Raw genomic sequence first — 15449 nt, 5'->3', positions numbered from 1 at the left:
CTGTAAATGAGAGAATCTTAGAATGGGTTGGCTTGAAAAAGACCTTAAAGACCATTTCATTCCAAAATGAAATTAATTTTGGAATTTCATTCCAAACCCCTGCCATGGGCAGGGACCCCTTCCCCTTGAAGGTGGAGTCTGAATGCTCCTGTGTTTTGAATCCAGGGGAAAATGTAGAGGTGCAGATTTCAGAGCAGAGTAGGAGCACTGCAGCCAAACCCCTCTAGAAACAATTCCCTTGTTTTTGGCAGGATGGAGGCATCTTGCCTGGAGCTGGCCCTGGAAGGAGAGCGCCTGTGCAAGGCTGGGGACTTCAAAGCTGGGGCAGCCTTCTTCGAAGCAGCAGTGCAGGTGGGGACAGAGGACCTGAAGACTCTCAGTGCCATCTACAGCCAGCTGGGCAATGCCTATTTCTACCTGAAGGAGTACTCCAAGGCCCTGCTGTACCACAAGCACGACCTTACCCTGGCCAGGTGAGTGTGTCAGCTCTGCTTCATCCTCATCAGACACAGCCTGGAGTGAGGGCAGCTTCTGTGGGGTCTGGACACAGAAATGCACATCCAAAACTGGCCCTGAGGGTGATTGGAAAGCTTGGGACACACCAAGGATGGGTCAGCTGCCTTCAGAGCAGGGAGGTGGAGAGAGGGGTGTGATGTGAGGAGCAAGAGCAGGGCAGTGTCACCTCTGTCCCCAGGTACTCCCTGTAATGACCTGCAGTCATCAGAGCACTTTGAAACAGCAAATAGGGAACAAGGAGCTGCCTTCAGAACTGAGGGAAGCTCAGATGTCTGTGCTGGGAAGCTGCAGCTTAAATCTGGTGAGTAAAAGTCTCTGAGCTCTTCAACACCTTCACCTTGTAGAACCATTGGGGACCGAATTGGAGAAGCCAAGGCAAGTGGCAACCTTGGGAATACCCTGAAAATACTGGGGCAGTTTGATGAAGCTGTGGTGTGCTGCCAGAGACACTTGGACATTTCTCGGGAACAGGGAGACAAGGTAATGGGGTTCCAACAGGAAATATTTCCTGGCTTTAAAAAGAACCTGTCTGCAAGGCAGGAAAAGTGATCTGGTGAGGGTGGGCTGTGCAAGGAGCTGCAGGGTGAAGCTCTGGCTGCCATCACACATCTGGTGCTGCTGTGAGGGTGAGGATGGGAGAGGAGAATGGGGGCTTGTGGTTCTGGAAGATGGGGAAAAAAAGTGGGCTTGTGGTTCTGAAAGGTGGGAAAGGAAAATGGGGGCTTGTGGTGTTCTGAAAGGTGGGAAAGGAAAATGGGAGCTTGTGGTTCTGAAAGATGGGAAGGGAAAATGGGGGATTGTGGTTCTGAAAGGTGGGAAAGGAAAATGGGGCTTGTGATTCTGAAAGGTGGGAAAGGAGAATGGGGCTTGTGGTGTTCTGAAAGGTGGGAAAGGAGAATGGGGCTTGTGGTGTTCTGAAAGATGGGAAAGGAAAATGGGAGCTTGTGGTTCTGAAAGATGGGAAAGGAAAATGGGGGATTGTGGTGTTCTGAAAGGTGGGAAAGGAAAATGGGGTTTGTGGTTCTGAAAGGTGGGAAAGGAAAATGGGGTTTGTGGTTCTGAAAGGTGGGAAAGGAAAATGGGGGATTGTGGTTCTGAAAGGTGGGAAAGGAAAATGGGGTTTGTGGTTCTGAAAGGTGGGAAAGGAAAATGGGGTTTGTGGTTCTGAAAGGTGGGAAAGGAAAATGGGGTTTGTGGTTCTGAAAGATGGGAAAGAAGAATATGGGGGCTTGTGGTTCTGAAAGATGGGAAAGGAGAATATGAGGGCTTGTGGTTCTGAAAGATGGGAAAGGAGAATATGAGGGCTTGTGGTTCTGAAAGATGAGGAAGGAAAATGGGAGCTTGTGGTGTTCTGAAAGGTGGGAAAGGAGAATGGGGTTTGTAGTTCTGGCCATCTCTGCCCAGCAGTGGGAAGCTCCACGCTGGGATGTGAGCTGTAATTCCTTGCTGTTGCCTGTTCTTCCTCCACAGGTAGGTGAAGCCAGAGCTCTCTATAATATAGGGAATGTTTACCATGCAAAGGGAAAGCACTTATCCTGGAACACGGCCCAGGACCCGGGCTACCTGCCTCAGGAGGTCAAGGACACACTACAGAAAGCATCAGAATACTATGAGTGAGTATCCAAGCTTGGCCAGCCCCTTCTCCTGCAGGGAACAGAGCTACACACAGAGAATTTTCAGGTTGTAACAGATTAGGAATATTTCCCTGACAAGCTATGTTGGCAAATTAATCCCAAGGAAGGTGAGAAAAGGTCTTCTGTAAAATCTGAGCTAAAATTCGTGCTGGTATTGGCTTTGCAAATCTCGCTGTGGTTTGAATGGTGACCATGCAATGAGGTGTCCCAGCCTGCTGCTTGCCAGAGCCGTGTTGGAAGCTGAACTCTCAGCTCCTGTGGCCCCTGCTGCTCTCTGCTGGCCTCGGTGAGGATGGATCCATCTGTCACCCAAGGGAAGAGTCACTTTGAATCCTGGTTCTTCTCAAGACCTGCACTTTGTCTCACCTGTCACAACCTTCCTTTTCCTAAATCATTTCCAAGGTCACTGTCACGGGTCACACAGGAAGGTTGGCACCAGAATTTTGGGCTCATGTTTTTCTCCTGGTACTTCAGAGTTCTGCTTTTGTGATGCAGTTTAAAATAGGCTTTTTAAGTGAGTGACAGGATCTCATATCCCTCCCCTCATACCTGAGGATGTGACAGTGCCTATAAATAGCTCACCACCCTTTTTCCAAGGAGTGGTGCACGTAGCATGGCCAGGGGCTGAATTTGTGCCATTGGTGAGAGCTCCACCACTCTCTGTGTGCTGTGTGTGTGCAAAGGGGGTTAAAACAAGATCCAGAAATGCCAGGAAGCTCCCAGAGCAGAGCCCTGGTGTGGGACTGTGGATTTTTGCCTCTCTCCCTGGAGCAGGACGGGGAAATCTTCCTGTGCCTGGGTCCTGCTGGGGGGTGACATTTCTGGTTTAGTGTGGGATGGATCAGCCCAGGTGTGATTCCTGCACACATCCATGGCCTGAGGGGACAGCAGGACCTGCACCCCTGGTTTGGAGCTCCCAGGGGTGTCCAGCACAGGTCACCAGCCTGTCACCTGTGCCCAGGTGCTTGGGAGGGAACTCCCTTCTCCAGGGCTGGCTCTGCCTCCTTTCTGTGCCAGTTTTCTCACCGTGCTCCCTGCAGAGCTGTGGCTCAGGGATGTTCTGCCCCGGTGTCTTTCAGGAGGAACCTGTCCCTGGTGAAGGAGCTGGGGGACAGAGCTGCCCAAGGCCGGGCTTACGGCAACCTTGGCAACACCCAGTACTTACTGGGCAACTTCAGCGAGGCCATCGCCTTCCACAAGGAGGTAGGAGACACCTCTGCCCCCTCCCTGGGCCTGGCAGGAGCTTTCCTGCTCACCACAGCCCTGCAGGCACAGGGAGCTGCTGTCCCCAGCTCTTTCCTCCCTCCTGTGTGAACCCCGGGGTGTTGTAACAACTCACACGAGCAAATCTTACTCCAGTCCTCGTCAGCAGCTTGAGGGAAGGGTGCTGTTGGCTTGGAAACCAGAGGAGGTATCCAAGGGCACATTGCAGCTGGGTCTGGCAAGGGTTTTTTTTTCCTTTTTTTTCTGCTCTTAATTTGTCTCAGTCTCGATTTTAATAAATGCAAGCCATGAATTTAATTAAGCTGCTGAAAGAGCTGTTGATCAAGAATAAATGCTGCTTGTAGAACATAATAACTTTCTGCAAAGCTTTACAGGGAGGTGAGGTGACAAAGTCTCTGCCCCAATTCAAATGCAATTTAGCTTTTCTTGCAATGTGTGTATCAGTTCCTTTGCACTGGTGGAAATTCACTGCTCCTCTGGTTTTTAAGTGGTGGGGGGACAGCACTGGGATCCAGCATCACTCCCACTTTTCCAGGAGCTTTTCCTGATGCTGAATTTGCAGAAGAGGGAGATGTTTCCTGCTGCTCCCACCCCTGGCAGGCAGGTTCATCACAGCCTCGCTGGGAAGGAGCTTTGCAACCTGTGGGAAATCAAGGCACAGAAAATTCTCCAAACCCTGTGCATGCACCCAAATATCAAAATGAATACAGAGTTCCATTTGAAGCCTTGGAAAAGGATTCCAGCTTCAGAGACCATAAGCAGGAATGTGAGTTTCTAATACAGACAGAGATGTATTAAGCAATGTAGTGGAGAGTTTTAAGGTTTTAAAGTTAAGATACAGAAATAGTTGTAAAGGCAATAAGAAGTTTTAAGGTGTAGTTCTGTAAGATTGTTTTTCTAGCCAATTATCTATCACTAGATAATTGGCTAGAAAAGGTCCTCATTGCTGCAGGGCGTGGCTAATTAAATTACAGTTTAATTAGCCATTGGTGTGAAAGCTAAAACAATGCGTGGCAGTAGATTATTGGCTAGTAAACCTTTAAAACCTCTTGTTACCTGTGGTTTTGTGAGCACTGACCACAAACTCCTGGTGTGTCCAGTGAGGACGTTCAGTCCAGTCCAGTGAAGACGTTCTCACTCCTTGAGACTGAGGCAGTAACTCAGGTTTTGAGATGTGTTACCTTGAGATTTTCCTAGCTAGCTGAGCGTTTCATATTAAGTGGAAGGTTTGTACCTTCACACGCTCTTTTCATGTAAACACCAGCTATGTTCTATAAACATAGCCACTGTTTTCACATTCCATGCTGGGACAAACAAGACTCTGTGACAGTCCCAATGTGGCAAGAGGTGGGAATGCCCACTCTCCAATCCATGGGCACCTTGTGAGAGGTATAAAATAGGAAGAATAAACAAGGCAGGGTTCTTCTGCCCTGCTGCTCTGATCAACCCAAAACTCTGGCTCTGAGTGTCTTTCTGGCCAGGCTCACAGCAATAGAGATGTCTCCCAGTGGTCCTGATGTTGATATCTCAATACCAGCCCTACAAGCTGCCCCCCTGGGGGCTGCTGTGGGGCAGGGAGGTGTCCCCGTGCTGACTGAGCTGTGTCTGCAGCGCCTGGCCATCGCCAAGGAGTTTGGGGACAAGGCAGCAGAGCGCAGAGCCTACAGCAACCTGGGCAATGCCCACATCTTCCTGGGCAGGTTTGACACCGCTGCTGAGTACTACAGGTGAGTCCAGGGCTGTCCCTGCACACCTGGGATGGCACAGCCGTGCCCTCAGCCCCGGGGGCTGTGCCAGGGCTGCTGGGCAGGGTGCTGCTCCCAGGGGTGGCTTCCCTGTGAGCAGGGCTGCTCTGTTCCCTGCAGGAAAACGCTGCAGCTCTCCAGGCAGCTCCGAGACCAAGCAGTGGAAGCCCAAGCTTGCTACAGCCTGGGGAACACGTGCACGCTGCTTCAGGACTATGAGAAAGCCATTGAATACCACCTGAGGCACCTGGTGATAGCACAGGAGCTGGGGGACAGGTAAGGGAGTGTTACCATGAGATTTCCTAGTTTGCTGAGCGTTCATAGTAAGTTTTATAAGAAGGTTTTTCACCGTCTCACGCTCATTTCAGAGAAACAGCAGTTATGTTTTGTAAATATTACCATTGTTTCACATTCTTCTTCTTGGAGAGGAGTGACTGTGTGACAGTCCCTTTGACCAGTGTGGTTGAGAGGTGGGAATACCACTCTCCAATCCATAATCACCTTGCTGAAGGTATATAATAAGAAGTAATAAATCAGGGATTTTCCCTCCTGCTGCTCTTCTGCTCTCCCAAATTCCTAACTCCAGGCTCACAGCGACGAGGGAGTGCCTCAGTGAGGGTGAAGAGCACTGATCCTGCTCTGACCTGCTGTTCTCCCTTGCTGGGGTTAAGCCCCAGTGATGTGTGTGCTTCAAAGTCATCAGAAATCTCTGGGCAGCCAGTCCTTAGTCCAGTCATCTGCCAAAAACACGATTCACCTTTCTCATGTCATTCCAACCTGGAGATTGTGCCCTCAGTGCTGTGCTGTGTGGGCTGAGTGAGATTTCTAACGAGAGGTACTTCAAGAAGAATGCGTGGTGCTCAGTGCTTTGCCAGTGCCTGCTGCTGTGTTATCCCAGGAGCGCCTCTGGAGAGCTCCCTTATGTTCACAAAAGTTTTATTTTCCTTTAAAGCTGTGTGTTTAGGGCACACAAGATGAGCCACTTTGCCCTACTGCTCTGGGTTGATGCTGGAAACCTCCATGTACAAATGATGTTGCATAAAGAATGTAGAGATCGTGTTTCTTGGTCTTGCTCCTCATTATTTAGGAGGCTTGGCCTTTTAATTTTTCTTAATTTTATTTTTTGAGAGAGGTTGGTTCCTTTTTCCTTGGATATTCTGACCCTGAGCCCTCTTGCAGCTGAGGTGGCTTTGCCAGCTCGTTCAGCTGAATTCCCTCGGAGGATGAGTGTCCTCCACTAGATGGAGCAGGGACATCAGGATGGGAGAGCTGTGCCACCACCCGGGCAGGCTCTGCTCAGGGCAGGCACAATCCCACCCCGGGGTGAATCATGCTGTGGGGGTGCAGCCTGTGGGCTCCTGCGTTTCTGGGAACACACACCCTGTGAGCAGAAGGCATTGAACAGGGTGACAAGAAAAACGCTGGAATGCTGATCAACCCGCCCAAACCTCTGAAAAGGGAGTTGCAGTCATGCTGAACCTCCCCCTGCGCCCCCAGGTGCTTTTTTTATCCCTTCTCCCCCCACATCTGCTCGTTTGCAGAGCTGAGCAGGCTCTGGGGGAGCAGGAGGCTCTGCCTGCTCCTGCAAACAGCTGCTGAAACTCCAGAGAGCCAGGCTGGGGGTCCACAGGGCAGGCTCCACATTCCCCTGCTTTCCCTGGCTGGAAAAGCAGCAGCAGTGCCCTGGAGACCCCATGGAAATCCATCCCTGCCCTCTGCTGGGTGCAGTTTCGTGCCCACCCTGGTGATGCAGAGCTGGGGCTCAGCTGGAGCTGCTGCCTGCCTGCACTGTTCCCTCCTTGCCATGTTCTTGCTGCTTTAGCTCTGGGCTGCTGCTGAACCAGAGCTGGGTGTTGCATTCTCTCTGTGCAGCTCTGCAGAGGAGCCCTGGTTGTGTGAGGTGGGAGCTGGGCAGGGGCTCTGCCTTCTCCCCTGGGGCTCACCAGTGAAGCCAAACCCTGCTGGCCTTGCTGCAGTGCCACAGTTTGTCCCTGTGGGCCAGTCCTGCTTCCCAGGCTCTTGTTCCTCCCCAGCTCTTGCTGAGCTCAGTGCAAGAAGAGTTGAAGAAGTCCAGCACGCTTCATTTTCCAGTGCAGCTCCTCTGTGGAGGTGGAGGCACAGCAAGGAGCCTGGCTGTCAGTGCTCTCCCAAAGGCCCTGCTGGGCTCTGCCCAGCATTTCTGTGGTTTGACAGTTCCCTGTTCTGCAGGGTGGGAGAAGGAAGAGCCTGCTGGAGTCTTGGAAATGCCTACGTGTCCCTGGGGAGCCACGAGCAGGCTTTGCACTTTGCAAGGAAACACCTGGAAATCTCCCAAGAGGTAAGAGGAGCTGGTGCAAATCAGAGGGAACCTGTGGCCCCTGCTGAGAGCAAGACTGTTTAATCCCAATAAGTTCTATTAATGCAGTTACCTTGCTCTCACTGGTCTGGAAAGCCCTTCTCTCTGTGCTGTGTCAGTGGTGTTCTTAGGAACTGCAGAGCTTGGCTGGAAAACACTCTTTTGATGGGAGGCTCACAGCCTTCCCCTTAATTACAGCAAATGTGTGAGCTGCACTTTGCTCTTAACCAATGTTCTGGGTGAGAAAGGACCTGGGGATTGTCCCCTGGCTGGCCAAGGTGTTGTGCACCCAGCAGGTGTGAAAGCCCTCGGGTTCCTCTTGGTCTCCAGTCTGTAAAATCCCACTTTCCTGAGCACAGGGAGACTCCAGCTGAGCTGCACCTGCAGTGTCCTGGTGCAGTGGGTGCTGTCCCTGGGTGCCAGCCCTGTGCCACTGCCACCCCCTGTGGGGTGCTGGGTGTGCAGCTCCTCTGGTTTCACCTTGGCCTTGCCCAGCTCTCTGCAGCTTTCCTGCTGTTTCCAGGTGGCTCAGAAGTGCAGAAAGCCAGAATTCCATTGTTTGCTCTTTCCAGTGTGTTGAGGAAATCGGCTGTGGCCTCTTTAGTCTTCCCCAGATGAAGAAATTGCCCTCTTGAAGCACTAATTGAAATCACCATCTGTAAGTGTGCTGGGTGTTCTCCTGCCTGTCTATTAGGTTGGCTAAATCTCCGAGTAGGGCTGACACAGCAGCCTAATTACAGATTTAATTATACTTATCAGACACACAGAAGAAATACTCTTCTTTGGCCCTGTACATTTTAGAACAAATTAACTTTCCCAGCTCTGCACAGGCTGGGGCTGAGTCCTCAGAGCCAGAATTCACCTGAGGGGCCCTGGGAGGATCAGCACTGCTGGTCCTGAGGCCCTTGGGGTGGAGGGGAGCCCCAGCAGGGTGGGGGTTCCCAGTGTTGTCATTCTGTGCCTCCAGCTGTGTCAGGAGTGGGTTTCTCGTGTCTGGTGGCTGATGAAGTCCCCCCATCGTGAATTATGGAGCAGTGCAGACACTGTCCCTTTGACAAGCACCAGGATTTTGGCCAGGAGAAACCTTGTGGAATTCAACTTTTTCAAACTGATGCTCATAACTCACTTCCCATCCCCTTCTTCCCAAAAAAATCTGATGGTGGCATTGGAATCCAAATGAAACCAGCTCAGGGTGACTGGAAGCTGCTGCAGGTTGATCAGAAGTTACTCACAAAATCCTATTGGAATGCAAGACCTAAAAACCTTGGAAGCTGCCCCAGCTCTAAGACCCTGCTCTGGAGTGATTTTTTCATCTCAGAGTGAGCTCCTGGGAGGCTGAGGGCAGAAAACAGGGCTGAGCTTTGGTGTGTGTGCAGGTCCTGCCCAGGGTCACTGTCCTGCCCGTCTGTTCTTGGTTGTTAATGGGGCTTTGGAGATGATCTGAAATGAGTGGAAATCAGGGAAGCACTTCATAATTGAGCATCAAGGACTGTAAGACCTAACATGGACACAGCAATTTCTGTGGAGATGATGTCAACAGCAAATCCCCTGTAATTGGCAGGGGGATTTATGCCTGGTGATAAGCCCTTTGATCTGCCTCCCTTTACTGGCGCTCGGGGCTTTGGCATAAATAATGTGGGGATTTATGGTTTTGTTCCTGCTGCAGTCTGTGGCAGGGGACACAAAGGAGCTGTTGCCAGGCATTTAACAGGAGCCAGGCCCCTCCAGGGGAGCAGCCAAGGTCTTCTCTGTCACACAGGCTGCTCTTCCCTTCCCCTGGAGGTCAGAGGCTGTTCCTGGGTGACCTCAGCAGCACAGCCATCCTCTGCTCTGGTTAAACTTTGAGGAGGATGCAGTGCTGTGCCCTACAACCCCTCACTTTAAGCAGCAGGAGCTGTTGGGCAGATCTCTTCCCAAACGTAGCATCAGCTCCCTTGGCCTCAGGCCAGCGAGAGGTGGGAATTGGGAAAAAATGTGGATTTTTTTTTTGGAGTGTTGTGTGGGTGGATCACTAGGAACAACTCAGAGTTGTATGGCTCTGAGCCAGGAGAGAAGGGCTTGGGGGCCCTGCTGTGGCACTGCCCACGTGGCTGATGGCAGCGTGGTGTCTGTGCTCAGGCACCGTGGAAATACCCGAGGAAGGGGCTGGGGGCTCCAGGGCTCTGTGCCAGGCCAGCTGTGGCTCAGGACAGCCCAGATGTGCTCAGTCCTGTGGCACTGGGCGAGCTGAGCCCTCTGTCCCTTGCACTGAGCTGTGTCTCGAGGTGCAGCACGGACCCCTTCCCAAATTATTGTGGTTCTGGTGTGTCCAGGCTCTCTTTTGCCTGGCTCTGTGTTTGATTCTGGGGTGGGACTGGCACACCCTTGGCTGGGGGCTGTTTGCTCGTGCCTTTAACCCCTTCCCTGCTGTTTTTCCTGCTGCAGATCGGGGACAGGAGCGGGGAGCTGGCGGCACAGCTGAACTTGGCCCAGCTCAGGGCAGCCCTTGGCTTGGGCCCCGGGGATGAGGATGTGGCTGCAGGTCGCCCCTACTCTGGCTACGAGGCACAAGGTGAGTTCCTGGTCTTTTGGTGGATTTGGGAGGCCTCAGGAGTTGCTGAGGGGAGGGGAAGGTGTTTGCAAGTGGGCAAGAAATACAAATGCTGGAGCAGAATAAGGCTGTGGAGTGCCCTCACCACAGAGGGGACTGTGATGTGTTTGCTCTGTGCTTTTTCCACAAGCTGCAAAGGCAGGGAAGGATCCCCCAAAAAGGGCACAGAAGGAGTTAATAGAATTAATCTGCATTGGGAGTGAAATGCCATGTGCCATGCAGCAAACTGGCTTTTGTGTCTTTTAAAGCTCTGCAGGGCTCTTTGCACTGATTTGACTGATACCAAAGGCTTTCAGGAGTGACTGGCAGGGATTTTTCATAGAATCACAGAATCACAGAATAATGAGGTTGGAAGAGACCTCTAAGATCATCAAGTCCAACCTATGCCTTAACACCTCAACTAGACTATAGCACTCAGTGCCATGTGCAGTCTTTTTTTAAACACATCCAGAGATGGTGACTCCACCACCTCCCTGGGAAGACAATTCCAGTGCTTTATTACTCTTTCAGTGAAAAATTTTTTCCTAATAGCTAACCTGTACCTTCCCTGATGTAGCTTGAGACTGTGTCCCCCCTGTGTTTTTAGCTGCTCTTGTTCTGATTAGCACCCAGTAACAAGCCCAGGGCATGGGCTGGAGGCAGGTTGGGACTGTCAGCATGTGTTAGGTGACATCTCCCCCTTGGGACACCTGCAGCAGCGCTGAGCATGCACACAGGATGTGACAACACGTGGTCACAGCAGCCAGAGTGGCTTTACTGGGCCCTGGGTCACTCTGTCTGGGCTGCCAGGGGGCAGGGCAGCACAGACAGGTCACCCCAGTGCTGCCAGCCTCACCTGGGCACTGTCCTGGAAGTGCCCACTGCAGGCTCAGGTGGGTGCCTGGCACGGGCACGTCCAGCTGGCAGCACCGTGCTGGGGCAGAGTTATTAATCCACACAGCCTGCATCCCAGGAGGTGTCCACTGATTAAATGTGACCTTGTTGGCACAGGCACGTCCCCCTGTGGGCAGCAGTGACGTGGGGGGATGATGCTGGGCTGAGGCACCGTGCCCTGGGAGGGGAGGGAGAGGCTGGCTGTGCGTGTGTGCTCCCGTGTTGATCTCCTGGGCACAACCTGCCACGTCAGTGCTGGAGCTTTTCCTGGGAAATGGAGCTGTGCTGGGGGAGCCAGCGTGGCCTGCCGTGTCTCACTGGAGCTGAGCTGCTGCCTCAAATGCTGTGGGGGCCACAGCAGCTTGCCCAGCCTCCCTTTGCACGTCAGCTCCACTTTGCAGCTCCTGCAGAACTCATTCCTGGCGTCTCCTCAGGGGCTTCCTCTTGGCAGGTTACTGTGTTGTGATAGGGGTGAGGAAATGAATGGAAACTCAACGTTTGTGCAGTGTCTGGGGCAGAGGGAGGTGTGGCTGTGGCCCAAGGGCTGCTCCCTGCCCTCCGGGGATCCAGATGTGCTGTGCTCACATCTGGAGCCAGCAGTGGTGTTTCTGCTGTGGGACAGAGGCAGAGCTGTGCAGGTCTGTGTGTGTGTGATCCCTGGAGGATGGGAAAGGGCTGAGCAGCTGCAGGCAGGGCTCTGGAGGCTGCAGTGACTCTGTTAATCCGTGGTGCCCTTGCTCACATTCCCAAGGCTGGGGCTGTTTGTTGAGAGAAGGACAAAGTGTTCTTGGAGGAGGAACACAAGTGCAGGGAGAGAAGGATCTTGGAGAGCAGGATTTCCCCTCTCCAGCTCCTGGCAATCTGTGGGGAGGTAAAAATCAGCTCTGTGCTGGTGGGCTGGGGCCACAGGGAGGGAGCTGAGATCACACCTGGCTGAGCTCTGGGTGCTTTACAGGTGGGGAAGGTGCTGGCCCTGCCACAGGGAGACGTGCAGAGGGCACAGCCTCCCTCCTTGATTCCTCCTTGGCTTTTATCCTGCCTTCAGCTCTCTTACTCTGAACTTCAGTGGAGGATGAGAGGCCACCAATGTGTCTCTGAGCCCTTGAGGGAAGGGAGATGTATTTAATGACAGCCAGAAATTTTGGTATCATCCTGTGCACCTATTAAATGATTAGAAGAGCATAATTATTTATATTATTAGTAGCAGCAATTTGCAGCCAGAGGAACATCTGTTTCTGTAATAGGAAGCAGGTGAGAGAGTTGAGATTCAAGTTCTGAACCAGCCGTGCCTTTTGATGTTGACAAATCTCATGGTGAGGAGAGCTTTCCAAATTTTTTTTTCCATTCAGATTCTTTTTCCTGCTTAAGGTTACAAAATGGCTGCATATTCCTAAGGATGCTAAAATCCTCTGATTAGGCAAACATGATAAAACACCTCAGTTTCATCAAGCAGATACAGTAAAGCTTCACAGCAAAGGCTGAGGCAGATTTTCACTGATGTCCTTCACAGGTTGCTGCTGCTTTTGGGGCTTGGGCATTGCCCTTCCCTGGGCTCTGGGGGTGGAAGGAGTGACTGATGTTTCCCTCTGCTGTTCTGGCTCCCCTTGCTGAGCTCTTCATGATTTTAATTAATATTCTGAGGGTATTTGGATGTCAGAAGACAAAGCTGGAGGCCGGGGAAGCGGGGCAGGGCTGCAGGAGTCTTGTGAAAGCAGCGACCTTGTTGAGAAACACAAACACAGAGAGCTTAAAGCAACAAACTGAAGGAAGCTGGAGAGGAGCTGGAACATGAAGTAAATAAACAGGGGCTGGGTTTGCTTCTCCAAACAACCACAAACGAGGCCCTGAATAAACCTCCTTCTCTTTCACACACTGCAAGCTAAGAGTTGAGTGCTGGAGAGAAGTGAAGGACTTTCCTGTGGCTCCATGGGGTTGTTTTTAGGGGTGACCAGGGTGAGAAGTAGCACTGGGAGATGTCCTGGGGTGCAGACAGGCAGCACTGGTGCCCTTTTCCAGGGGAGTTACTTAGGGCAGAAGCTGCAGATGTGCTCTGTGAGGAGCTGCCTGTCCCAGTGAGGATGAGGAGCACTGAGCTGCCCCTCCCTGGTCCTGCCCCTGGAGGGGACAGTCAGGTCTGGGGATGCTGCCGTGACCCTCTGGGGGATCCTGGGAGGGCAGCACAGGGACAGGCATCCCCCAGCACCCACGGGCTGGAGGCAGAGAGGAGCCCTGGCCACCTCCTGTCCCTCTCCACAGTGAGAAGTGACTGAGGGCTGCTTTTCTTTGCTTTTGGCAGCTCCTCAGCCTTCACCTGTGGCGGCAGCGGTGTCAGGAGACACGAGGCAGCCTCTGCTGGCAGCTGGCAGTGGGTGGGGAGGGCTGCAGGTTTTCCGGGAGGCCTTGGCAGGGGGATGCTCCCAGAGCTGCCTCCTGGCACGGTTTCTGTGCTGTTTGCAGAGCTCAGACACCCCTGCCCTGCTGTGCTTGGCTCTGAGGGCAGGGAAGGACCCAGCCCTGAGCCTGGCTGGGAGCAAACCCAGTGTAGGAGGTTGCAGTCCTGGAGTACAAGGAGGTCTTGCAGCTCTGAGGAATTGCTCTGATGCTGGGCACATCTTTGAGTTCAGTTTCCCCCTCCACGTGCAATGGGCATCATTTCTCTAATCGAGGCTGGAATAAGCTTCTCTGCAAATGAAACATCAGGACTTTGGGTGAAAGAAGGAGCCTGACTTTCCCCTCTGCTCATCTCCTGCTGAGGGATGGTGGGCACGAGGCTGCTCTGCTCGTTTGGTGTTCCAGGGGCTCTGTGCTGGGAGTGCCCATCCCTGTGAGGCAGCCCTGCCTCAGGTCGTGTTCTGCAGTGGGCACAAACCCCCTCACTCCTTCCTGAGCACTGCTCAGCTCTGTGGGGCTTTGATTGTGGGGCTCTGCATCCTCCGTGCAGTTCTGAGCTCATCTCTTCACAGGAATCTTTGAACCCTCGGATCAATCAGACCGGAATAGAACAAATCTGCTTTCATGTTTTCCAGCCTGTTTGTTTTTGTTTGTTTGCTTGCTTTAAATATCTTTGAAGTACCTAAAAAGTGTTTAGGGCTGATAAACCAGGCAGGGTTGACCATCCCTGTGCTGATGCCAGCAGGGAGGGGGTGATGCTGCTCCCCCTGCCAGCCTGGGGCTGGGATGCTGCCCAGGGACAGGGATGTTCCTTCCCTGGAGTTTGCTCAATTTTCCCTCAGAAAACTGTCAGCTGAGAGATGTGGCCGTGTTGAGAGCAGCATCTTGCTGACAGTGAGCTGTCCCTGCCCCCTCAGGCTGTGATTTCACTGTCTGGGAAGCATTTGCCTTCCCTGGGGCAGAGCCGGGGTCACATCCCCAGCCCTCAGTCACGCTGAGGAAGTGCAGCAGTTGAAAGGGCTTCATGTTAAATATCCTCAGCTCCATTTGATTTTTCCCAGCAGCTGATGAGCTGCAGCTCAGCTTTTTGTCACTGTGGCAATGAAAGCCCGAGGCTGTGCTGGTTAATGGCACCTGCAGACGCAGGGGTGATGGATGAGGTGCTGCAGGAGCAGAGTGGCTTTTTGGAGGGAAGGGTTGGTGGTCTGGTGGCTTTGTTGTGCTCCAGCAGGTGCTCAGAGCGAGATCAGGGGCAAATATTCCCGTGTGCCTGCAGGAAGGTGTCCCAAAGAGCTGCCTGTGGTGGCCCTGCAGGCAGCAGGGCAGGAAGGAGAGCTGCTCCCACTGGGGCGTTCTGGAGTGAGGATTCAGGACTTCTCCAAGATGCCTCTTCTTCCTAATGAGTTTCTTCTAAATCCTCTGCTGTTACAGCTGTTAAATCATTCCAGCAGCACTGATGGGGGGGATGAACCTCTGAGTCATTTGGATTTTAAAGTCAGTAATTTAGCACTCACTTCAGACTGCCCCAGTATTGGCTTTAGGAAGTTTTAAAATACTCTTCCCAAGGATTTAATGTTCCTCTCTCATCTTGCTGTGTGCATGAGCCTCCTTCCCAGCACTGGTGTAAAATACAGCAGGAGTTCTTGGCTCACAGCAGAGGAAACGCTCCAGGACTGGAGAAGATGATGTTGTGCTACTGAAATTTGTTTTATCTTGATGCCAAGCGAGATGGCAAGTGCTGGAAAAGAGGATGAGGAACAGGCCAATTCTTGAAGCCTGTGGCAGAGGAGGCACAACGTGGCTTGTGGCAAAGCCATCCATTCAATCAAGATTAAATCTCGTTGTGGGGAGGGAGAATTTTTTGGAAATCATTGGTGCTGGGAAGGCTGCAGTTCCTTTGGCTGCAGTTCCAGACTCAGCAGCACTCCCAGCTCTGCTGGGCTGTCTGGTTCCCGAGTGCACCTTCCCCAGACAGCTGCCCTGGGTAGGAAATGCCATGGCTGTGATGCTGCTGTGTCCAACAGCACTGCACTGTCTCCAGGAACAGGAATCCTCTGCTTGCTGTGCCTTTTATGCAGCACAGAGCAAGAAAAGAGAAGAGGGAAGTTCTCTCTCTTGCCCAGGTAGAATTTCCTTTTCTC

General features: G+C 52.5%; 1 protein-coding gene across 1 annotated transcript in view; it reads left to right on the top strand.

Annotated features, from left to right (window-relative positions):
- The window catches only part of GPSM1 (G protein signaling modulator 1), a 68525-nt gene that overhangs the window by 21393 nt on the left and 31683 nt on the right, over positions 1–15449 (top strand). Inside the window, exons 2-9 of the mRNA XM_063408903.1 lie at positions 252–473; positions 861–996; positions 1987–2129; positions 3230–3353; positions 4986–5101; positions 5240–5395; positions 7328–7436; positions 9879–10005. Of these exons, the coding sequence (XP_063264973.1) occupies positions 252–473; positions 861–996; positions 1987–2129; positions 3230–3353; positions 4986–5101; positions 5240–5395; positions 7328–7436; positions 9879–10005 (1133 nt within the window). The remainder of the gene's footprint in view (positions 1–251; positions 474–860; positions 997–1986; positions 2130–3229; positions 3354–4985; positions 5102–5239; positions 5396–7327; positions 7437–9878; positions 10006–15449) is intronic.

Source organism: Prinia subflava, chromosome 12, assembly GCF_021018805.1.
Source record: "Prinia subflava isolate CZ2003 ecotype Zambia chromosome 12, Cam_Psub_1.2, whole genome shotgun sequence".
Taxonomy (NCBI): Eukaryota; Metazoa; Chordata; class Aves; order Passeriformes; family Cisticolidae; genus Prinia; species Prinia subflava.
The sequence above is the reverse complement of the archived record's forward strand: the minus strand, read 5'-3'. Positions and strand labels throughout refer to the sequence as shown.